General features: G+C 44.1%; 1 protein-coding gene across 3 annotated transcripts in view; it reads right to left on the bottom strand.

Annotated features, from left to right (window-relative positions):
- LOC111150674 (calcium voltage-gated channel subunit alpha1 E) overlaps positions 1 to 24,210 on the bottom strand; it is a 309,893-nt gene that overhangs the window by 203,378 nt on the left and 82,305 nt on the right. For all 3 annotated transcript variants that reach the window (XM_022508204.1, XM_022508205.1, XM_022508206.1), the window contains exons 4-6: positions 12,700 to 12,803; positions 11,485 to 11,637; positions 9,920 to 10,101 (exon numbers count right to left, since the gene is read on the bottom strand). In XM_022508204.1, the coding sequence (XP_022363912.1) occupies positions 9,920 to 10,101; positions 11,485 to 11,637; positions 12,700 to 12,803 (439 nt within the window). The remainder of the gene's footprint in view (positions 1 to 9,919; positions 10,102 to 11,484; positions 11,638 to 12,699; positions 12,804 to 24,210) is intronic.

Here is a 24,210-nt window from a genome sequence, read left to right as displayed (position 1 = left end):
ATGAAAAAAAACTTAGGCAAATAAAAATCTTAACTGTCTTCTCCACACATATTAATAAAAAACATTAGCCACCTGAGCAAGTAATCTTAAATTATTCCACCTGCCAGAAAGGTATTACGGATCCAACCTCTTTTATAACTACTTGATTTGTGGCTAAAATTTTTAAGTGGGAAGCATAAGGTTTTTTGTCTGTCTATTTATGTGTATCTCCATATATGTGTTGTACATGCATGATAATTTTCTATCTCTGGATATGGGTATTTGATATGATATTACCAAAATCAATTTGTAAAAGAGTTATATCTAATTGACCCAAGGATAATTAAGTGCTAATATGAATCACATATTCATAAAATTCTTAGAATTACCACAAAAACTAACCCAAATGCCTTTCAGGTTCCCATGATCTCAGATAATCTTTAGTAATTAAATACTAGTTTAAGTTTATTCATCTAATTAAAACAGACATTATCTTTAAAGTTATCAAAATTAAAAATAATGCCGACATCTAACTTTTATTCTACCTGGGTTTACTAGTCAAACAAACTCATATTATCTCTGTTACAAAACTTGTCGGCAAGAAAAAAATAACCTGGTATAATGAAATTTTCTAAGTATTTTAAATATAATTGTTGAGAACAAGTGAATTAAATGGATGTAAGTGGGATAAAAAAGTCTTAAGATGTTTTTAATAGTTTCCCAAATCTTTTGGGAAACCTGAAACCTTAAGGTTTTGCCAAGTTAAATCATGTGATGGGTAATCACTATATATCTGGATTATTTCCAAATAAGATAAAATACTGAAACATTCATTACTGAATATAAGTTATCTACTCTGGCTTCCTTTTACAGGAAAACTTAAGATATTTGAGTCTGTTAGTTCTAGGTTATGCTGAAAAAATTACTATGAGAAAGCATATGTTTCTAGAAATTATAAAATGTCTGCCAATCCACAGAATGCTAGTGTAAGAGACAGCTCATAATTGTTTATTCTTACTAAAAGGTAAGATTTTTGCGGGTTAAAAATTCTAACATATGTAATTAAAGTCACCAAGGTATGTAGAATAGGAATCTTTGGAAAAGAATTTTATGCACGGTCAGGACTTGCTAAGATTGGATTGAATTTAATTAAGTGAATGTGTTTTAATATCAAAAGTAAGCTGGTGCAAAATTAGGATTTGGTTTTCTCTCCGTTAAAAGAACAAAGTTTTATTGGACTATTAGTCTGCTTTTGATAAGACACTGTGAAAAGTTTTCTTTACTTTTTAAGTAATCTACCTGAACAGCAAAGATTTTGTGTCTTACCAAAATAATCTGCCATGCTTCATGTTATCTGTATAACATGTCAGGTCATTGATTATTTGAAGAAAACTGAGTCTTCTTTATTTAAAAACCCAAGTTCTTTTTTTTTTTTCCAGCTACTTAACTTTCTGTATTTGCCTACAAAATCTCTAATTGTCACTATTTGTTAAATATATAACTAAGTATTATTTCACAATGACTTATAATCCAACTTGACTAAGTGTTTTAAAACCTTTGATATTTTTTACAAACTTCCCAAAATTAAATCCTAAATAAGGTCTTTTTGCCTTATAACTATCTTTGGTTTTTTTCAGAGGGTCCCTGGAACATCTCAAAAGATTGATTTCTTTCCATATGAAAAGTGAGATATTAAGCTAATTAGTCTTATTTGATATGTTAAATTACATAGGAGCATTGCCAAGTAAGAAGTAATACTAAGGGGCACCTACGTGGCTCAATCAGTTGAGCATCTGCCTTCAGCTCAGGTCCTAATCCCAGGTCCTGGGATGGAGCCTCACATCAGGCTTCCTGCTTGGCAGGGAGCCTGCTTCTCCCTCTTCCACTCCCCCTGCTTGTGCTCCCTCTGTCTGTCAAATAAATAAAATCTTTTAAAAAAAAAAAAAAGCAATACTAAGTTTTTATGTCATATTTGTATAGGAAAATCTTATCAGTGTTCTAAAAACTGTATAAAATTCCTAGAAATCTGATATGTCCTGATATATAATGCTATCAGTCATAATTTTAAAATGCTGTGTGTCACAGAAATAACCAAATTTCTTTGTCAATTCCATTACAACAAACTCTTATCAGATCTTTTACAATGAGCACTTCTCAAGTCTTTTGTCATTTACAGGCCAGTTATTATTTTATTCAGATGCTTTTGTAAAGACGTTCCACAAAGTGTTTCATCTTCAAGGAGATCCTTAGGAAGGAATTTGGCAAGCACAGGTTCTGATAACTTTAAGAAAATAAAACTGAACTGGGTAAGATATTCCAGGACCAGTGAAAAAACTAGATTCAAGCAGAACAAGTATTAACTACATGGGACTGACCAAACTTAGGGGGATAATTATAATTCTTTATGGCTTTTTGTTTGATTGCTGCCAGTTCTTGAATGTTTTGTTTTTCTAGATATAAAAAACAAAACAACAAAAAACAAAAACCACCTTTCTTAAGCTATCCATGACTTACAGCAGTTTGGTAAAGTACATCTTTGTAAACAAAAATAAAACATTTACTTTTTCTCCCTACCCAATTCCTCCAGAAATCAGAAATTCTTTAGTATTCTTTCCATGGCAATATAATTAGTTATGTGCATAAGTTCAACAAGAATCCATTCTCCCTGTAATAGAACACAATGGAAACATTGGCAGTATTACCAAAGCTTTGACTAGAATATCATATTTGAGAAAGATGTGTATAGACTCAGATATGACCAGACAGCTTAAGTAACTACTTGGAAAGATCAACCTGATACCTTGCTTATAAGGTTCCGGCAGCCTTACCAAGTAAGGAAGAAAGGTCACTGCCTGGTAGACCTAAAACATCAAGATATTTTGAGGGACCCTAAGAAAGGAATTCAGCCAAACTGTCGGTATTGTAGGCAAAATCTATGGCAAGTCCTTATTTTATTTTCCTGGCTTCAAAGAATTTTTTAGAGTTCAGTCTGAGATTCCCTAAGAAAAGTTCCAGCAAATCAATCTTTAGAAAGAACTTATAGTCAATCACCATTTTTGCTGCATTTATGTAAGTAATCAGGTCATGTTTAACGCAAATAAATGAGTATTACTGTGATTATCTTTGGTTAAAAGAATGGGGGTGATTATAGGAAGAGAAATTATGTTTGTACCTTTGTAGGTATTAGATTCTAGTCCTGTTAATTGCCTTTGAGGTTTTGTTCTATACCTATAAACTGGACTGGATCCTGAATCATTGTAGTTTCCTCAAATATCTGACTACAATTTTCCAAACTAATGTTTCCAATTAGTTCCTTTCTGATTCAGAATCACTAAGAACAGAAACTGCCCTCGAATGTCCTTGGATGGCATTACACCAGATCCTCCTCACCATCCAGCCAAACTTCAGAGATCTGAACTTTGGATCTATATCTCACAGCTAAAGAAGGTTCCACCCAACATATGGTCCTGTTCACCAGCTAGAGACTTCAAAATCAAGTTGATGAGGAAGAAAAGTAGCTGATATCGAAGTACACTGCTTCCACCCAAGATACTGGATCAAGACTCTAAGCATAAAACTCTTCTTTTCTTTCTTTCCTTTGCTCTGGTATTGGTCTGGAAAGATAATGCCATCATCTGTATCTCCTAGGCCATTGTATCTCCTAAGGCCTTTCAGACTGCTAGATTTGTCACCAAAAACTCTGATCTGTCCATTAACAGTGCCTACTTCGTGGGGGTGGTTTGTGTCCCAACCGAATGTATCTTTGTCTGTAGTGGTTCTCATTCTTGGGCCTATGAATCCCTAAATGGCTGGCCCATAACTGAGGAATGCCTTTTAGGCTAACTGTACCCCTACCTTTTCAAAAATACAATGTGCTACTTCATTCGTCAGTTGCCCTGAATATACAACATTGGGTTAGAAAAGACTTACCAGAAGAGTTTCATGATTCAGGATTTGCTTCCATTGTCAGGTTCCTACTTCCCTGGTTAGGAGTGAATACCAATGAGGGTCTGGTCAAGAAACTCTCCTTAACTCTTGAAAGTACTACAGAATCTGCTGGTAAAACAACAGCTGCCCAACAAAGGTCCTGAGACTCTCTGGCCAAACTTCTTCTTGATAAAAGGACAGCCCTCGACTATCTTAGCTGAGCGAGAAGGTGTCTGTGCTGTGGCCAGCACCACGGGCTGTACGTGAATTAACACTTCTAGCAAAGTGGAAACTCAGCGACACAAGGTCACTGAAGTGGCTTAAGAAAGTGACTCCTTCAACAGGGTCTTTGACATATTGGATTTTGATTTGTTTGGGTCTTGGGGACCAAGGCTCTTAAATACCCTCAGATACTGGGAATTATCCTACTTACAGTAATAATGGTCGTAGTCTCCCTGGTTCACTGTATTCTCTCACAAGTTTTAAATGCATGCTCACAGCCACTTAATCACCAAGCAAATAACCTCCCTAGGTCTGGAATGCCGGAAAAGGAATGAAGAAAATGACTGACTAAAAAATTGTGAGCTTGAAGTTTTGACCTAGGAATACCACGGAGATTCAGAAACAAATAAATGAACAAACAAACAAAAAAAACCCTATCACAACCTGTATCACGTAGAGGATCAGTAAAAGCTCTAGGAACTTCAGAACCACAGCTACAAGAGGCACTAAGACCTTAAATTTTGATCCCATCCTTCAGTTAAGCTGAGATTCTGATCAAAAAGTGGGAATTGTTAAAAAAAAAAAGAAAAAAAGAGGAAGAAAACAACGACGAAGAAAAGAAAGAAAGAAACAGGAGGCCTCAGAGTCACTTGCACTGAACCCCGCAGCAGGAGACAAGACTCAACATCTCCTTGTAGTTGCAGCCTCTCCCAGGACGGTAACCTTGAACCAGTACATCTGGAGTACATCTGGATCAGCACTAGTGAGGTAGAAAGAGCCCTGCCTTTCCCCCAGAGGAACTTGACCTTGCCTGAAACAATCCACTCTGTTAGAAACTTCCTTTTTCCTCTCCTGTCTGCCTGTAAAAGCCTTCCATTTCATACAGCTCCTGGGAGCTCCTCTCTTTTGCTAGATGGGATACTGCCCAATTCATGAATCACTGAAAAAGCCAACTTGATCTTCAAATTCACTCAGTTGAATTTTATTTTTGACCATGGGGCATAACACACTTGAGCAAATTCTTAAAGCAAAAAGTGAATGACTGTCAACTATTTCGCAAATATTGATGGTATGCTTCTGAGAGAAGGCAACTGAAAACCAGAGCCACGAGCACTGTCACAGACCAAAGAACTGAGAAGCAAGGAAGACTCAGAGAGCTTCCAGACTACACGTCACCTCATGCAAAAAGCTGGTGAGGTCTGTGAGCATCTCTTTCTCCACAGCAGCACAGAGCCTCCTTGCCAGTCAGAACAGACCGAGCTGCGTCCCAGGAGAAAGGGCACCCCCAGAGAAATGTGCACACCCACCTGACTTCATTAATACCGAGCGAGAAGAGAGACACCTCAAGCCTCAAAAATACCAGATGGAAAGTGACAGACTTTAAGAGCAGGGGCTGGAGTGACTAAGGACAGAGCCTGGGAACCTCTGGAATCCGCATGTGAGTCTTCGTAACGGAAACAGCAGATCACACCAGACCAGAGTGACAACACAGCAACAAGACCGACCAGAAGCAGGAACGAGCCGGTCCCCAGAGCCAGACACAGTCCAGGTGACCGGGGCTGGAAGATGACACAAGAGCCACGGTGACCTCTGTGGAGTGAACCGCCTTGACCGCAAGCAAAATGTATTGCACCGAAGAAGGAACACCTAGTCAGGGCAGGAGAAATAATATGAATTAAACGAGCAAGAACAGGGGAGGGTTTGCAAGTTGAGGAGACCTTCAGAGAGACAGTCACAACAGGAAGAAGCCGCCAGCAGAACTGCAGACTGCTTTGCATTCTTTCCACCACAAGAGGGAGGGAAGCCAAGAATACAGTTGGAGTTTGACCAAGCTGAATTGAAATTTGGGTAGAGACTAAATTGAGCAAGCCTGACTGCAGGTCGCCCCCGCGAGGAGAGCCCTCCCTGCCCCTTACAAAAACGCATTCTAATGAGAAAAGCCACATGCAGATGAAGTTAAAAGTAACCCAGAGCCCGTTACACACAGCTGATGAATTGTTGAACTCTATACCTGAAACTAATGATGTACTATATGGTGGGTCATTGAATTTAAATTAAAAAAAAAAAAAAAAGTAACCCATAGCAGAGCAAACAAAGTCACAGGAGGCATGCAGGGAGAGTCTGTGTAGCAGAAAAAGGATGCCAACAGGAGGGAAGCATTTAAATTGTATCGAGAAGGGCTAAAACCAAGTCCACGTGCTTGAGAGAGCCTCTGTGCTCTGTGTAAACGTGAAGGTTCTCCTCTTGCTTCCAGCACAACTGGTGCCAGTGTTTCATACATACTGGTTGCCACCATTGACTAGAAGAGGTGCTGGACTGGGAAATGAGAGCCCTCCCTATCCCCCCCCCCATCTCTTGTGCCCTGGGGGAGGAAATATAGCCCCTGGGTGGACTGAGCCCCCCAGGGGGAGAAAGGGAAACCAACAGTTACATTTGCATCTCATTGGGATGGTGGTAATAATGGCAGAGTGAGAGATTTTCTCTAGTAGTATTTTTAATACTGAATTTACTAGTTGTTCATGGTTAACTGCATGGTGTGCGACCAATTCTAATATATATATATGTATATATATAATATATATATGTATACATATATATATATACATATAATTATGTCATTACCAAGTCCTGAGTTAAAAGAAAAAGATGAAAAATAGTCAGGAATTGTTGACTTGGCTATGAGAAGCGTCCATTTTTCAACCATCGCCTTCCTTAGGCATCTCTCATCTCACACTTTCAGTGGTATAGGAACAGTGAAAGGAATGATAAATGAATGAATGTGTACTATGTAAATCATTTTCCTTTCTCCCTGACCCCCTCTTCTTTTCCAAGCTGAATGGCTGAATTTGGGCAAATTGAAAGCATCTATGATGGAAGCCCACCATATACGGCCAGCGCTATGCCCAACGGTAGGAAGACTCTACTTCTCTGAACCTGCCCTTCCAGAAGCAGACAACCCTAACTCCATGCTGTGCATTCAGCCTCTGGAGCAGAGACCGCCTGGGTCAGGCTTCATGCCCCAGTTCCCTGCTCAACTGGACAGAGCCCAGCCTTTGCTGGCTCTTTCTTCTGAGGGAGAAACACGTTGTCCTGCCTCCACTGGCTTTAAAAATGAGTGTCTTTTGGGGCGCCTGGGTGGCTCAGTGGGTTAAGCCGCTGCCTTCGGCTCAGGTCATGATCTCAGGGTCCTGGAATTGAGCCCCGCATCGGGCTCTCTGCTCAGCAGGGAGCCTGCTTCCTCCTCTCTCTCTGCCTGCCTCTCTGCCTGCTTGTGATCTCTCTCTGTCAAATAAATAAATAAAAATCTTTAAAAAAAAAATGAGTGTCTTTTTCCTCCAACTTCTCCTGAATCAAGGTTAGTTTTCCACCTTGAACTATACCTCTACCTGTGGATTCCTGGCTCCCCGCTCCTACATCCAATGTTGCAGAAAGTGAAATCATTTCAGCATGGACAGAGGTTCATTCTTCCCCAAGAGCAGCCAGCCACATTTTAGAAACCAGCCCTACAGCCCAACTCACTCCCTCAACCCTGGATTCAACCACGAGGGTAACAGGAGGTCTTCGGTTAAGTGAGGTTCAATAGCAACAGACCAGAAGTTGGAGAGAACACGAGTCTGTGGCCGTGGGAGCACATGCAGTGAAAGTTTCAGGGCATCAGCAGCAGGATCTCTTATCCTCCCTGCTTCCTCACTGGAGCAAAAGTAGAGAAAAGGGCAAGATCATTGTCTCTGTGTGACCTCTATACCCATGTCAGATAGATAACTGGAGAGAAATGGGAATTTAAAAAGAGCACCATGAGAACAAGCACCTTTATGCCTCCATATTTCCCTAGTATCTAGAAAAGTGCTTGGCATACAGTAGAGGCTCAGTTAATATCTGTTGAATGAATGAATGAACAAAGGAACTCATGCACATGCTTGGTGATTTTTCAGCTGCATTCCTATTTGTCTCAACATCACCAGAGCCCTGGCTCAGGAGGACCAACAGATCACGCCTGCAGGTTCAAAGGCAACACTTCTCCTTTCAGGCTTTCAATGCATTTATCACATCACTTCGGTGAGTCTACACATATAATTGAAATATATCACTCCCGAAGCCCCACGAGTGACACCAGCCACAGTGGGGCCGGTGCTATAATTTCCAGAGACGCCAGGCTAATCTGAGTGACATGGTCTCCTGACATTTCAAATAAGGAGCAGCTACACTCATCCATCTGGCCTCCCTCCCCTCCCTCCTGCTACCCCCACAACTGGTAAGAATCAGAATGTCCTCAAGGTGTTTCTAGGTCACAAGTAACCCCTGGGCTTGCGGCACATGAACTGTCCTTGGGATTTCTTCACTGCCCTGTAGAGATTTAGCATAACAGCCTGTGGCTCTTTTCCACAAAGCTCAGACCTGACTTGCTCACCCATATGGAGATAGGTCCAGGTTAGTAATGGACATGTACAAAACAACTACTTGTGCAGGCCTTGTGCAAATGCCGACTCTTTGGGCATTACAGTCTGGTTGGGTCTCTCCTGAGACACAGCATCTCCTTTCCCTCCAGTGTAGATGATGTCCAGAGCTCCTTCTGATGAGTGCTTTGTGTAAGCTATCCTGTGCCCACTCCTGCCCCCATTAAGGCTTCTAACAGATAGAACCAGGTTTAAAGGAGATAGAAGGCACCTTAGGGTAAAGGCAGCCCGTGAAAGTAAAGATACAAGGTACAATCATTCCAGAGTGTCTGCTTCAGGGTGGGCTGGCTAGGTACACAGGTGAATACAGACCTTTCCAAGCACCTCTACAAAGGCAACCTACCCAGACTGCTTTGCCTGCTTGGGTTCCCTCTAATTCCAAGCACACGTCTCCCCGACCCCTGTCATTTTAGAACTTGGACTCTGCGCATGCCTTCCACAGCTTGTTAAAATCGGACTGTGGGAGGCAGAAGATCCTTCAGTGGTCACCCGGTCTGTTGTGTCACCATGCCAGAGTCCCCTAACATCCCGGACGGGAAGTCAGACAGCCTCGTCTTGTGCACCAGCTCAGAACCTTCCAAACGGGCCCAATCATACGAGCCACCAGAAGCACTTGTAAGAAGTATAGAGCCCATGAACTCTTCAAAGCTACACAAAATCAAAACCTGCCCAGAAGAGGCCTATGAACTTGAATTTTAACCAGTGCCCCTCCTGGGTCCTGCAATTAAGCATGTTTCTTATGCACATGTGATGCAGGGGTTCTTGACAGGAGGTGCATCTCAGCATCAGCTAGGGAGCTTTAAAAAAAAAAAAAAATCAATGACAGGCCTTTACCCCGAGCTATTCCTACTTAATCTGTCTGGAGCGGAGCCCAGGAGGTGTCACTGTTTAAAGCCACTAGCTGATTCCAATCTGCAGCCAGGGTTGAGAACGACTATAGTATCTTCCCCACCTGATGGCAAGCTCTTTGAGGCCCGCAACCAAGGAGTCTATACCTCTTGGTACTCTTTACCGAGCCCCGCCACCAGGCTGAACCTGCTGGAAAATACACTCTATCACTACTAAGGTGATTTCATTTAACTAGCTCCGTTCACCCATCCAATGGGATGTGATTTCCTAACTCTGCTAAGAAGCTGTGCGCTTCCACTCAGCAAGAGGCCAGACGATAGGAGGATAGAAAGTGCTACAACTTCTCATGGTTGAGTCTGCCCACACACACACACACACACACACATACACAGCCCTCCCATGCCCCAGAACAACCAGCCCGGACAACGTCAGAAGGCTCATCCCAGGGCTCTTCACCCTTGCTGCAACCCGCCAGCAGCTCTACTCACATTGTACAGCACGGTGGTCCACCCTTCCATGGTGATGCACTGGAAGACGGTCAGCACAGCAAAAAGGATGTTATCAAACTGGGTGATCCCATCGTTGGGGCCAATCCAGTCTCGGCATTCGTAACCAGCGGGGCAGCCCTGCACACCACACGGGTGAGGGGGGTCGAATCCTTCCAGAATACCTGCAGACACATTTGGAGGGCCAGGGATACACCACATGGTGGTTAGCACGAGCTGGAAAGGACTCCAGGGAGCCACAAACACTCCATGCCATTTCTCACAGAAGGGCGTGTCCTCCTTTCTCTCAGGCTCCCTCCTGCCTCTGGCCTCTCTCAGCCTCACAGCTCCCCTGCCACGTGCTCATCCCAGCGCTTCCCAACCTCCTTGGACGTGGTGCCTCTCATCCACTTTGTGCAGGCCATATGCTCTGCTCTTGCCTGAGCCCCACAGGACATGACAGACTGGATCACACAGGACAGTATGAGGTGGAGGCAGGATCTTACTGAGTGTCTAACTTCAGACTGTGGTGTAGACCCTGAGTTCTTCCTGCGTTTCCTGGAGACAATGATAAACTATAGTCCCTCCACAGTAGGACTCAAAGCCTTGTTCTTCTGGCCTAAATCCCTGGTCTTGAATAAGACAATCAATCAGTCAATCAGTAAAATGAAACTCCAAGGTAGAAGGTGTTCTTTGAAGATTCTTTGATAAAACACAAACATTATACTAAATTGAAATTCTTCAACCTCCCCCTGATGCCCTTTCCTGCTAGACTATTCTGTTCAACTTGAAAAGAACAAATAAGATACAAAGAGATAAGAATTTGGGTTGGGGCGCCTGGGTGGCTCAGTGGGTTAAAGCCTCTGCCTTCAGCTCAGGTCATGATTGCAGGGTCCTGGGATCGAGCCCCTCATCGGGCTCCCTGCTCAGTGGGGAGCCTGCTCCCCCACCCCCCCAACTCTGCCTGCTTGTGATCTCTATCTGTCAAATAAATAAATAAATAAAAATAAAATCTTAAAAAAAAAAAAAAAGAATTTGGGTCTGTGAACAAACTCCACAAATACCCCAGACCCCTGGCAAGCCAAGCTCAGGGCTCCCTCAGCTCTTCTACACCCTCTGTGGGGCACAGCAGAGGAGGAGGAAAGTCACAACATGGATCACGAGGGAAAATGTCTCCACAGATCTAGAGAGATCCAAATCCAACTCTGGACTCCTGGATCCCCCTGGCCTATGAGCCAAAGAGGACACTGTACAAAGTGTATTCAGACAGATGAGGTCTGACATGCGTTTTGACAACCTTCTACCATGGGATGGGGGAGCTGAGACCTCCTGTTGGAAATCCTCTGACTGCAAACTTAAGAGGTCATTGGTTTTGCAATATCACTGTCCAATGGGGACCTTCAGTCTAGGCTGCTTGTGCCTCAAAAAGCCACCAACTTGGGAGTTTCTAATTCTGGGACTGAGGCAGAACATTGTCTTCCAACCAGTCTCCCGATGACCTGAAATTACTCCAATGACCAGAGGGGTGAGCAAGGGAAGACGTAGAAGGCAAGAAACAATGACCCTACCTGAATTGTTTGTGAAACACGCGCGGTGCAGCTTCCCACTGTAGAACTCCAAGCCAATGATAGCAAACATTAGGATGGCAAAGAAGAGCAGAAGACCAATTTGCAGAAGAGGCACCATGGCCTTCATGATGGACTTCAGCACAATCTGCAGGCCTGGAAGGAAAGGAAGAGAATGACCAATGGAGCCTCCCTGAGCACCATTGGATACAGCAGGCTCCCTTGACCTCCTCCTACAAGTCTTTGAGGGAAAAGAACCTCTGGCCCTGAGATGATGAAGACAATTTGCAAAGGGACAACCAGAACAAGTCAAGCCAAAGACAGCCATCACAACTACTCCTGGGATCCATCTCGTGCTTTTTCTCACCATTCTCTAATCATTTATGTGCTTATTACTCCTCACCTCTTTGTTTCACCCCTGTTGTCTTCTGCTTATCTTTTACAAACCTATTAGAACATGCTTCTTTCCTAAAAGAAATTAAGCCTAGCCCTGCCAGGCTGTAAGTCCTATGAGAGCAAGGACAAGGTTTGCCTCCCCTCCTACTCTACTCTCTCTGAGAGCTCGCTGCTTCTCCACTGTTGTGGGACCACAGTTAGTACAATCACTATTCATAAAGCACCATACACTCTGACCCAGAAAGTGCACTTCTAGGATTCTACCCTAAGAAAATAATTAGAGATCTGAATAAGATTTAAGTAAAAAGATGTATGTTGCTGCACTATTTCTAGTTGGAAAAAAATAAAAATAATCTAACATCCAGCCATGTAGAAATGACTAAATAAGCCAGCCTGTATGAGATGGACTGTAATATCAAACTTTTTAAGTCATATTTTTGAGGAATATTTAATGTCAGGAAAATCAAATGCTTCTATGACAGGATCCAGAAGTACAGACACAATATGATCAAATTGTATTAAAATGCACAGGAAAAAATGCATACAAATATAGGATAATGAGCACTTTCCCTTTTCATTTTATAACATCTTTTTTACCTTGCAAATAATTCTACAAAAATCTTTCATTATCTTTAAAACCCAGGGGAAAAAAAAAAGAGTTGCTAGGTTTTAACGTAAAATGTTATGCCAGATCCCTGCTTCCGCACTTTTTATTACCACTGGAGAAATCGTTTCTTGTTTATCTTGTTTATCCCAGATTCCTCTGGCCCCAGATCCATAAAGCTACAGCAGAGGAGAAGAAGAAGAAAGACAGGTGCTCACTAGGTATCCCCGACACGAGCTTCAGGGGCCTCAGGACACGCACAGCCCGGAGGGTCCTCAGGTCCACATGTGTGTTGAAGTGGGTTCCTGCCGTGGCCAGGATACTGCAGGTGGAGACACAGAAGGTCAAGGTTACCACAGTCTGGCTTTCTCCCCCTGACCCAGGGGGAAGCCGGGTGGGGGAGGGATCAGCCTGGAAAGCACACGGCGCTGAGGGCAGCTGCACGTGGGCGCACCTGAGCTCGGGTGAATCATCGCTGGTTCTGACTGGAATTAAATTTAGCCACATCTGGGTTTTACTTTGCACAGAAGGAAAACTTATCATCACACCAGAATCCTAGTTCCAGATCATGAATAGAACACCGGCTCCCTAGCATCTGTCCCACTCCTGCCTCCAAACCTTGTCCGCTCCTCTCCTCTCTATTCCTCACCAACCTCCTTGCCCTCTTTCCAACCTGCCAAGGCCCCTGGATTTTGTATTTCAGCCTTTCCTTAGATTCCCCTGTCTCCTAACTCCTTCCGGGACTTTCTCTGGATCAGCTGCAGTAAAGGAGTAACTCGTTCTTCTCCACCCTGGCACTCAGGAGTTTTTACCAAGTGAATCGATCACACTGAAGCTTATAAATCACGGAGTAACTTCACTGGTCCTCACACAGCACTTTTATAATGGCTCCACATCGCTATATAACTTGGATTTGGTTTCTTTGCTTCCATTTTCCACCTCCACAGCCAGACACACACACGCGCGCGCGTGTGCACACACACACACACACACACACACACACACACACACACCCAAATCCATAACAACCCTATTAGACTGTGTATACCAAGTGCCTTGTCTCGAGGAGACAATTTATTTCATATAATCCCACGACACTGCAGGTGCTGTGGATGGTCGATGACACCTGAGTATTAAGGAAAGACACAGCAGATGACCAAGAGCCAGCAGAGTGGGGCTCCCATCGTAACTCAAGCACTTGAGAACCGAGCGACGTGAGGCAAGTTACACATTCCAGCAGCCTCACTGCCCTCATCTACAAAATGGTGGGAGTACCAGGACCTCACTACAAAAATAAAATGAGACGGTATTGAATAGGAGTATTCTACAAGTTATAATGTGCAGACTAGGTATTACGTCCAAAATATTAATAGTACTGGTTTTGCAACTTTGTCTAATTTTAGTCTTCTTTCTGTGGAACAGTCCTTGTCCTCCCTCATGACCTCTCCATGACAATTTCAGTGATCTGGAGCCACTAGCAAATAAGTCATTCAGAAAACCAAGTTTTCTACATAGTCGAAGGGTGGAGAGAATAGTTTATGTAATTTCATTATTTTGGAGGAAACATTTCCTTCAATACTTGAAATCGAACTTGAACGAAAGATCCGTTCTGTATACCTCTAGAAAGCAGAGATAGGATCAATAGGTACAAATTACACAGATCTGGGGACATAAGAATCAGGAGCAATGCTGGCCGAGCACAAGGTCGAATGTTTCATGGGGTAGGTCCACTTCCCAACATTAAACATACTCAGCCACAGACCGTACGACTATCTGTTAGGAAGTTAAAAGTGTTCCAACAGGGGTTGAAGGTTATCTAAACAACCAGCAGGGATTTTTCTCAATTTTAAGACTATAATTCCATGTTGATCCAACCTCAAAATATGAACCAGAAAGAAACCCTACTCTCATAATGAGTCTCAGGAACTAGGCAAGCTCAGGTCTCCCTCTACCTCTCCTGACCCAAACTTCCACACTGTCTCTGAAAATGAGCATCAGGGTCTCTGAGGCTGCTTTTGAGTTTATCTGCCAAAACCAAAGAGAGACATCAGGGAGGAGAGGGGTATCATTTCCAATACATAGGGGAAACCCGCAGAGAAAAGAGAGCAAGGAGAAACGTGGAAAATGGGACTGAAAAATAAAAGAGATATAGAAACAAATAAAGCAAAGAGGAGAAAGAGAAAGAGAAAGCTCAAAGAACCAGAACCCCCAGGAAAATGGGGTCACTGTTCTGCTGAATCTGCTAACGGTCTCCTGAGGCACAGTGCACACGGGAGACGCCTCGCCCTCGGGCTCATGCTGCCTCACATGCACACACGGTGGGGAGAATCTGCCCTGTTCAGAAACCAGAGTTCTGTTTCCTAGGATACCCGGATATACACGAGATGCTCTTTCAAGTCCTAAGAAAGAGCTATTGAAAAGGAAAATTTCCTTCTCAACCCTGAGTGGAAGGAGGGATATTTTAGAACATGGAGGTAGGACCAAAAGACAAAATTAAAAGGCAAGAAGGCATAAGTGTAGATGGAGAGAAAAATGTTGAGGGAAAAGAGAATGAGAGGACAGGCAAGCGAACGGTGAGATGAAAACAGGAAAGAAATAAGAAGAAATAAGTGCTGGTGGGGAGAGGCAAATGCAAGAGAAAGAAGAATTCTCGTGTGGGAAAGAGAATAAAGGTAGAGTCAGTTTGAAGGAGAGAAGCAAAAATATGGCACCTGTGGTCGGGACCTTGCAGGGTGGACCACAAGACATGTACATGCTCTTTTCACCAAACTGTCCCCCAAGTTATCCAAGCCGCCTCAAACTTCAGCCGGGACCACACCACCTGGGGCTCCATTCTCCCCTTACCCTCAGAAATTTCTTCTCCTTCATCCCACACAGAAGAGCTCATACACTGGGCACTGGCTGTTCCCTAGTGTTCACATCATGTCTGAGGGAAGGAGGTTCCCATCCACTTGGTAGAAGCAGGGGCAGGGGAATTCTTAGGGGGCAAACAAAGGATAATTGAGGGAAAGGGCCCTGCTGTGTGCCCCCCTAAAATTCTGTACCCACTACCATCTCTGCCCTGACCATATCTTAGAGGAATTCTCTGTTTTCTCCGGTTTCTCCTCTGTCACTCCCACAAGATCTGGAACACCTCAAGAAGAGACGCTGTCTTCTTCATGTCTACACCCCACGCCTAGCCCAGGCTCTGGCAAGCAGAAGGTGCTCGATGAGTGCCTGACAGACCGAACTGCACTGATGAAAGCAGTCAGTGTGTTGAAGCAGAAACCAAATGGGCAGGAATACCACAGACAACCTAGAATTTACCCATGGGAAGGGCAGGTGGCACAGGTGGGCAGCTACCCAAGCACAGACCTGTTGGAGCGCACGGGAACACACTAGAAATCTGTCCTCAAACATTTTAGAGTCTAATGAGGAGCTTCCAGTAGCATGTAGGACGCCTGCTCTCAAGCAGATCCCACAGGACAGGATCTGCCCTGTCTTCAGCAGGAAAGTTAGAGGGAGGGTAGGGAGGAGATTCTACATGTTAAAGACCTGCCCTTTCGCAGAGCCTCAGCGCTGACATCTATAGGGCTGCACAAAACTCTGGGCCTCACACGGAGTGGGACCGACGCAGGAGGCTCAAGGCAAGTGCACGCAGAAGGCCCAGGCCCTCGGTCTAGTGGAAGTGGACAGACAAAGGAAATAATTGTAATTCGCGATGAAGCGTGTCATAACGGGGATGCTTCCCAAGCGCTCTGAGAATGGGACATGTTGTGGGACAAGGCTGACATTTTCATCTCAGCTATTTCGTGAAATCCTCAAACATATCCAGATATTACGACTGTTTCCATCTCATAGGAGAGGAAGTCGGGACTTAGAAACAATCGAGCTGCTGGTACATGGCCAGAGCAGGTATCAAGTATCAAAGTCCTTCCCCTTCTGGTGTCGAAGTCCAGACTTTCCCCACTCGGCCAGCTTGCTGTGTGTGGTCTTTGTCAGCACCACACAGCTCCACTGGTCCTCAGTCCTTTGTGCTTCTAAAACTACCAAGGTCACGGTGTTTAGTCCCCCTACGAACCAGTGAGCTGGGCTCCCCTGATCCTCAAGCCACAGATCACTGAGTCCTACAGACTCGTCATTCACCGCTGTCCGGACCAGCAGGTCAGAGGCTCCTTGCACCTGAAGGGACAGCTGCTGTAATATCTACACACACACACACACACACACACACACACACGCACGCACATACACGCATGCCACAGGATCAGAGTGAGGCCACTGTGCAAAATTCCAATTCTGAGTTCATAAAAGCCTGAGCTCTGTGTCATCACGTGCCACACACATGTGTGCTCTTCAGAAACAGAGGCTGTGTTTTCCAGTTCTTTTGTCCCCAGGAGCACAGGGCCTGGGCAGGGAGGTCTGTACACAAAGGGGTGCTTAATTACCACTTTACCCCCAAAGTGGAGGACAGACGTGAACCTCTGAGCACCACTGGCAGAGACGGAGGGTTTGGTGCCTGTAAATATTTAAACCTTTTTCCCTTCTGGATGTCACGGCTCAGCCCTACTCTAATGCCTCTGCTCTGAGCCATCAGCAGGTAGAAGAGCCTAGAGGCTGATGTGATCCTGAGGGTGTGGCGTGACCTGCACTAGAGCGGCAGGAGACGGAAGGGACGCTCTGAGCCATCAAAGGCCAAATGGTCTCCCCCAGGTCAATCACCCAAAGAATTCCCAAAGAATTCCTTTTGACCTTGGGGTTCTGTCTTAGCCTCCTCGTCAACCTAAGTCTGACAGTCTCTTTTCACACTTCCATGAAGCATGAAGCAAATATTATATTAAAAAATTATCTATTGCTTATCTGCCATTCAAATTTAACTGGACATTCTGTACTTTGTTAAATCTGGCAACTCTATTCAAGGGGTGACCAGGTAAATAGCTTTCCTCCCAGTTGTTTTCCTAGCCCTGAACAAATGTGTGAGTTCTCTTTTGAAGAAGAGACACAAACCAGGGGTCTCCTGCCTTAAGGCCCAGGAGTCCCTCCTGAGCTTTAAAAAGTACCTCTTTGCAGGTACTTTTTGACTCCCACATACTGCAGGAGACCCAGAGGAGACAGGAAGAGGCCTAATTCAAGGTGATTCCCTACACAGATTTAAGCCAGGATATCATTTCCATGGGTGATCCACCAAAATGAGTTGCTGTGTCCACTTAGAAGTGTTTCACAGGTGGTTGGTTCCTTCTTCTCTTCTATTCTTTTACCTCCAATGAAGCACCAAAGCCTTACATATCCTTCTGTCAACACATCTCTTGGATTCACCCCTTATTCTCCAGCTTCCTTCTTGCCTGGAATGCCCACCCCCTTGCCTTCTCTCCCTGCCTAAATAATATGATCCAGACTTCAGAGCCAGATGGCATCCTACTCCTCCGTGGAAGAGATCTACAGTCAAAAGAGACTTGAACTAGGATTATGAGGAAGTGGTAAAGCATGTACTCTCCCATCATACTGGCTGGTTTCAAATGCCAGTTCCCTCACTCACACTATCTGCCTAGCCTTACGCAATCGCCTCCCTGAGCTGCAGTGTTCTTATCTGTAAAATGGGGACAATACGTTCCTAAGGGGTCGACGTGAGCCTTTAAAAAGATAAGATGCTTATAAACTTCTTCACAGAGTGCTGACCCGAAAAGTTATCAAGAGCTCACAGAATTAAAGGGGTATTGGAAGACCAGGCTGGAAAACAGGAAAGTGGAAATCTCAGTGTGGTAGGCGGGATAACAGATTCAAAGAGATCCAGACCCTCATCCTGGGAACCTGCAAATGTTACCTGATTATGGCAAAATTGACTTTGCAGATGTGGTTAAGGATTTTGAGATGGGGAGATTTTTCTGGATTATCTGCGTGGGCCCTGGATGCAATCACAAGTGCCTTATAAGAGGGAGGCACAGAAAGATTTGGCTAGAAAGAAGGCAATGTGATGACTGAAGCAAGGTGCTGTGCTGCTGGCTTTGAGGATGGAGGAAGGATGCAAGGAACACAGCTCTAGAAGCAGGGAAAGCCAAACACATAGCTTCCCCATCCTAAAGACTTTGCTGAGAGCACAGACCTGCTGATAACCAGGACAGCCCAGGGAAACCAATCTTTGGAGTTTTGACCTCTAGAACCGTAAGAGAAGAAATTTGTCTTAAGCTACCAAATTTGTACAAGTTTGCTACAGCAGGAATGGGAAACTAATACATTGCCAAAGGTCAGAGACTCCAAGAAATCTGATTCCTAGGCCACTGTGTCTATTGCTGGACGTTATCATCACCAACTGTACTGATATCAGAGCACTGACAGCTTAAAAGTCATGGCGGAAAAAAGCATGCAGTGGAACTTAAGTCACATGTCCCCTTACACTTCATCTGGCTGCACTGGGACGGTCCTCTAGCACTTCCAAAGTGGGCAAGACCCCCTTCAAGTGCACACACAATAAAAGATTCTCCCAAAAAGGAGATTGGGGGCCACTGGGGAAGTTGAACCTGGAATAGCTAAAAACACAACAATGTCTACTAAGCCTGACTCATAGAAAGTACTTAGGAAATAGGGGTCATGTAGAAAGATGAGAGTTTGTGTCTGTTTTAGTCTCTTAAATAAAGGGATCAGGTAAAGGGACTTCTCAGATCTGTCCTGGCTCTAAGACTCTGAGCCAAGACCCGTCCAAACGGTGCTACACTTCTCCAGCTCATGCCATCCTCCCTTTCTCTGGAATCTTGAACGCTGCACAACATTGAACACCTGATTTCATACCGTTCTAGTATCTCAGAACTAAAGTCTGACTGATAATGATAATTAGCTGCATCCTCATAACTCAGTTCAAAGCTGGCTCCTCAACGGCAGAAAGTGCCTTTCACATTTCTGTCTACGGTCCCTTCCCTAACAACATGCAACAGTAATGCCCAAGAGACACCCTTGACTCTGGGATAAAGGGTGTTACTAGATCCCCATGAGGGCAGATCAGATCAACTTGTCCATGGAGCTGTGAATGAGCCCATCGGCACCCATATGATTAGATATCCACACCGAAGGAGATTTAACCACATGTGCAAATAATGATGATCTATCAAAAATCTACTAAATTACACCTAATGTTGGGCTTTCCATTTCTTTTAAATAAATTATTGAAAGTATAATTTGATTCTGGAATCAATTGCTAAAGATTTTACTTCATTTTATCAAAAACAAACAAAAATAGTCTCTGTGTATTAAACTGTTCAGTGGAGACAAGCTCCCCTCAAAATTCAATTTGACTAAAATCCATCTCAGGGATAACAATGAGGCTGAGAGAGAGAAAACAGCTGTTAGCTCTGGCCCAGTACCAGTCTCTGCAAGCTGCCCCCTCTTCCTCCCCAGACCCTGTGTTAGGGCCCTTTGATCCCATTCAGGCTTAGCTCAATCCCAGAACCCAGAACCCAGAACCCAGAACCCATCCACAATGAGCAGATCATTACTGAATGTACGCAGTGCGGTAGGCACTGGCATTGCAGTGGAGAACAGGATGAGATGGAGGCTGTCCTCAAGAAACTTAATGAAAAAGACGTTACACAGATCACAGTTACAGTTAAGTAAAAGGTCAGGGAAGGAAGGCTTTCCTATGGAAATGGCATGAGCCCAAAAGTGAAGTATGAGTCGGCCAGAGGAAACAGTGTGGGAAGAGCATCCCAGAGGCAGGAAAAGGCATGCATAGAAGGGACAGAGCAGAAAGGAGATTGGTACACTTGAACAATTCAAACAAGAGCTGGTGTGTCTGGAATTTAGTGAAATCCAGGGAAGTATGGAAAGCAGAGAGGCTAGAAAGTGTGGAAAATATCAAATAAAACTTCGCAGGCTATATTAGAGACTGGACCAAGCCTGGCAGCGCTCAAAATCCAGGCTTGCGCTTGGTAACAGAACATCAGCTTACCCATACTGTTACTGTGAGCTCCAAAAAACTTCCCTGATTGAACCACTGGTCTCTTATCTTCTCCCCAAGCCCCAGCCCCCGCTGCTAGAAATGTGTGTCTACCTTCGTCACTATAGCTGAATTAGTGCCGACTTCTATTCCCCTAGGCCCTTCCTGGGACAGCTGTTGCCACCTGCCTCTGCCACAGTAACCTTTCCTGATAACACAGATATCCTGTGATCATGCCATCCAGGAAGGCTGGGTCCCTCTCCAGCCCAGAGACTGAATCTAGATTATCGTAAGCAAATCATCTATTGTCCTATTCTGAATAGTGACTGGTTTAGGAATGAACAGCCCACAGAAATCAGGCCTTTGAGTTTAAGGGAAAATATGCTCTGTTGTTTCAACTCCCCCATGTTCTTCGAACAAAAGTAAAAGCATACAAAGCAACAATTTTCAAATCTTTTTTGAACATAGTCTGCAGTACAAAACATACTTTATATCACAAGCCAGGATGAATATATGTATGTATGATGTATGTGTATGAGTGCGTGTGTATGTGTATAAAATTCCATGCCTCATCAAATAATACTCTTTCTATGTGTGATATATTTTCTCTTCGATTTTTCCTTGCTATCTTTTGTTTTTGGTTGCTGGTCACAACCAATTAAGTTGACGCCATGCCTCTCCAATGGGGTCGACCTGCAGGTTGAAAAACCCAGATGCAGAGACTAGCTAATACACATGCTCATTCTAAAGAGGACAAGACGGAGCGACATGAACTGCTGCTCTAATAGCACCATGTGGTTTCTCGGTGTTTTCCCCAAATGATGAAACCGTTTGCCTTGAAAAGTTCTGCTGTGCTCTTCCACAAACAGCAGACACAGTAGTCCAGGACAGACCCCGTTCCCTCCTCTGTTACCAGAGATAGCAACTACGTCTTGCTGCCTTTCGGAATGGGTTAGTCTCACAGAGAGACCACACCTTCAAATCCATCACAAGGCAGCTATCTCTGGGCTTTGGTTCGTTGGTTAGTTGGTTGGCTGTTATTTATTTGTTATTTATTTGGTCTATGACCAAAGCAGAGCATGAACTTCTAAGATTCTGCTTAGGAAGAAGTCCTAATATTTCTTGGGAGAATGAGGACAGGAGGGTCAAACTGTCCCTTTCCAAAAGAGAAGGTTTGTGCCATTTCCAGAAGGGACAAGTGGTTCTGTATTTAACAAAGGTAAGGCCTACCCTTTCTGGAATTTAAAATGGGGCTCCTAATTAAATTTCCTAAGAATCTCTGGGGCTATGAAGTGGTTCCAAAATATATTTTTTGATGAGCAGAAAAATCATGGCCTAAAAATCCTCTCTTTTCCTTTCCCACCAAAAGAAAATTCAACAATCAAACCATGTCACACCAAGGAGAGGAGTTTGTATTCAACATTTGAGACCAGATAATTCTTTGTCTGTAGGGAGCTGTTCTGTGCCTTGTAGGATGTTTAACAGCATCCCCCACCTCTGCTCACTAGGGACCAGTAGCAACCCCTCCTTCAATCCCCACCCTGCCCCGGGTTATAACAACCAAAAATGTCTCTAAACATCATCATGCGTCCTCTGGGGGTGAGAAGGACATACTGCTGGTAGGGAACCATTACGGATGGAGAACCTCCTTCAAACTGAGCAGTAGCCTAATTAAAGACAATGCGGGTGTTTCACTACTAGTCCTCATCCACTCTGGGAGAAGCACACTCAGCCCTTCTCGGGCAGACACGAAGATGTTGCCTCAGTGACCCCCAGCCACAAGTCATAATTTTGATGAAAATGCATAAATGCCGGCATTGATAAAAATATCCTCTGCCTTCGTCTTTAAACATCTAGTGGCCACATGAAGCTTAACCCCAGTGTGCCTACAAAGGAATCTTTAATCCAAAAGTTTCCCCAAATCATGCAAGGTAAAGAACACAGTAACATGCCAAGGAGGGTTTTATTTACTTAACCTCAGTGTAATGGAGACAAACGTCAGGTTCCTACCAGTGGTCCTGGGTTTCTTCCTTGTTTTACAAGAAAGTCCCTGATGATTCACTCAGACACTGGAAGGAGAAATGCCAAGCGACAGGTACCAAGACTATGAGTGTCACTCAGGCCCAGGTGGTGGTGATGATGATGATGGTGATGATGGTGATGATGATGAAAAAAATGCCTCATTGTTTCACTATTTACATAACCCTGTCCCATAAAGATACCATTATTCTCCATTTCGTCAGTTCGAGAACTAAGGCTCAGAGAGAGCAACTGGCTAGCCCAAGATCCCAGAGACAGTAAATGATCAAACTGAGACTCAAACCCAGAAATTTGATTCCAAATTTGGAGTGCTTTCAGTAGCTACAAAAGATAATGGCTAATAGCTAGAAATCTATCCCAGAGGCACCTACATTCAACAAATGTCTTCTCTAGGACAACCACAGAGCTGCCTCTCTGCAAAGCCCACAGTGTCCTGTGATTGCAGGATCATATGAATGTTACCAAAACTGTACTTCAGAGAGCCGGCAAAGACAGAGAATTGCAGGAGAGGGAAATCCCACATTATACGAACTCGCTAACATAAATACATGTTCTTTCAGTTGTTTTTCTAGTAGTGGCGAGGGATTTGTATTGATCTACCACCCACACACTTTCTCTCATCAGGTCTCCCTCAGGTCCAGGGACAAGCACTTGTGAGATGGCTGGCCTGGGATAGAGCAGAAACCAGCTGAGCAGCAGAATGCGGCTGGTTATCCACATAGGAGTCAAGCCCCTAATGCCACCCGCATGAGAAGGCTGCACTGGCGACCTCCAGTATCACATTACAGAGACCAGCTGTGTAATCCCCCACCGCCCACACACAGTGGCCTCTTACTGTTTATATGGCTAGGACCTCCTCTTCCTCCAACAACATGACTTTACCCCTACAGTTCTTTTCAAAAACTGCAATGCTCTTACATGCCATTGCTGCCCAGTTAAGCTTCTCCCCAGGGATGTTTGGATATAGGACCAGAGTTTGGTTGATCTCTCCTGAAGCACCAAAAGCCCTAAAATGAAAGGCTTCAGGAGCTGTCATTGTTCTCACAGAACAAAGCTGGCTGTAGGAAGAGAGAAGAATAAAGCTATAGATGGAGGTAAGAGGAATGAAAAAAAGGAAGGAATTCCTCTGTAGCTAGCACCCTGATCTGGCAGTTCCTGAGGCCCAACTACTTTCTGACATTTCTGCAACTTGGTGGTTCCATGAGACACATCTTCTTTGAAAAGCCCCCCGCTTGCTTAAATGACTCCAAGTTTGGTTTCTGTCACTCACGATGACCAACTCACCTATTCTGTCCAGATAATACCATCTGGATAAGAAACCAAAGTGAAAGTTGATATAACTGGCTGGCCAGACAAGAGTTAAGTAATATACATGAAGAACAAAGAAAAACTCAGAACCGTGCCCCTGGCATGGAGCTAATACACCAATTAGAGAATGTGCAAGCTTTTTTCTTGATGTCATCTTAGCAAGTGGCTTAATTCAAAGATACTGGAACACTGTTCCCTCTTCAGCTTTGGAAAGACTGAGAAATTACACATATTCAAGATCCTGGGGAGAGCCAGAGTCCTCTTGTTGAGACATCAAATGTGAATGAATGCAGGTTAACACTAGATGGTGGGTTGACTGAAGGGATACTCGAAGTAGGAGGAAAAGAAAACCCTAAGTAATAAAACTCTACCAGGAGGAAAAGAAAACCCTAAGTAATAAAACTCTACCAGGAGGAAAAGAAAACCCTAAGTAATAAAACTCTACCTTCTCATAGTGTATTGGGGTAGGAGACTTCTC

This window comes from Enhydra lutris, unplaced genomic scaffold, assembly GCF_002288905.1.
Source record: "Enhydra lutris kenyoni isolate GAN:26980312 unplaced genomic scaffold, ASM228890v2 scaffoldscaffold24, whole genome shotgun sequence".
NCBI lineage: Eukaryota > Metazoa > Chordata > Mammalia > Carnivora > Mustelidae > Enhydra > Enhydra lutris.
This window is presented reverse-complemented; position numbering and strand designations above follow the sequence as displayed.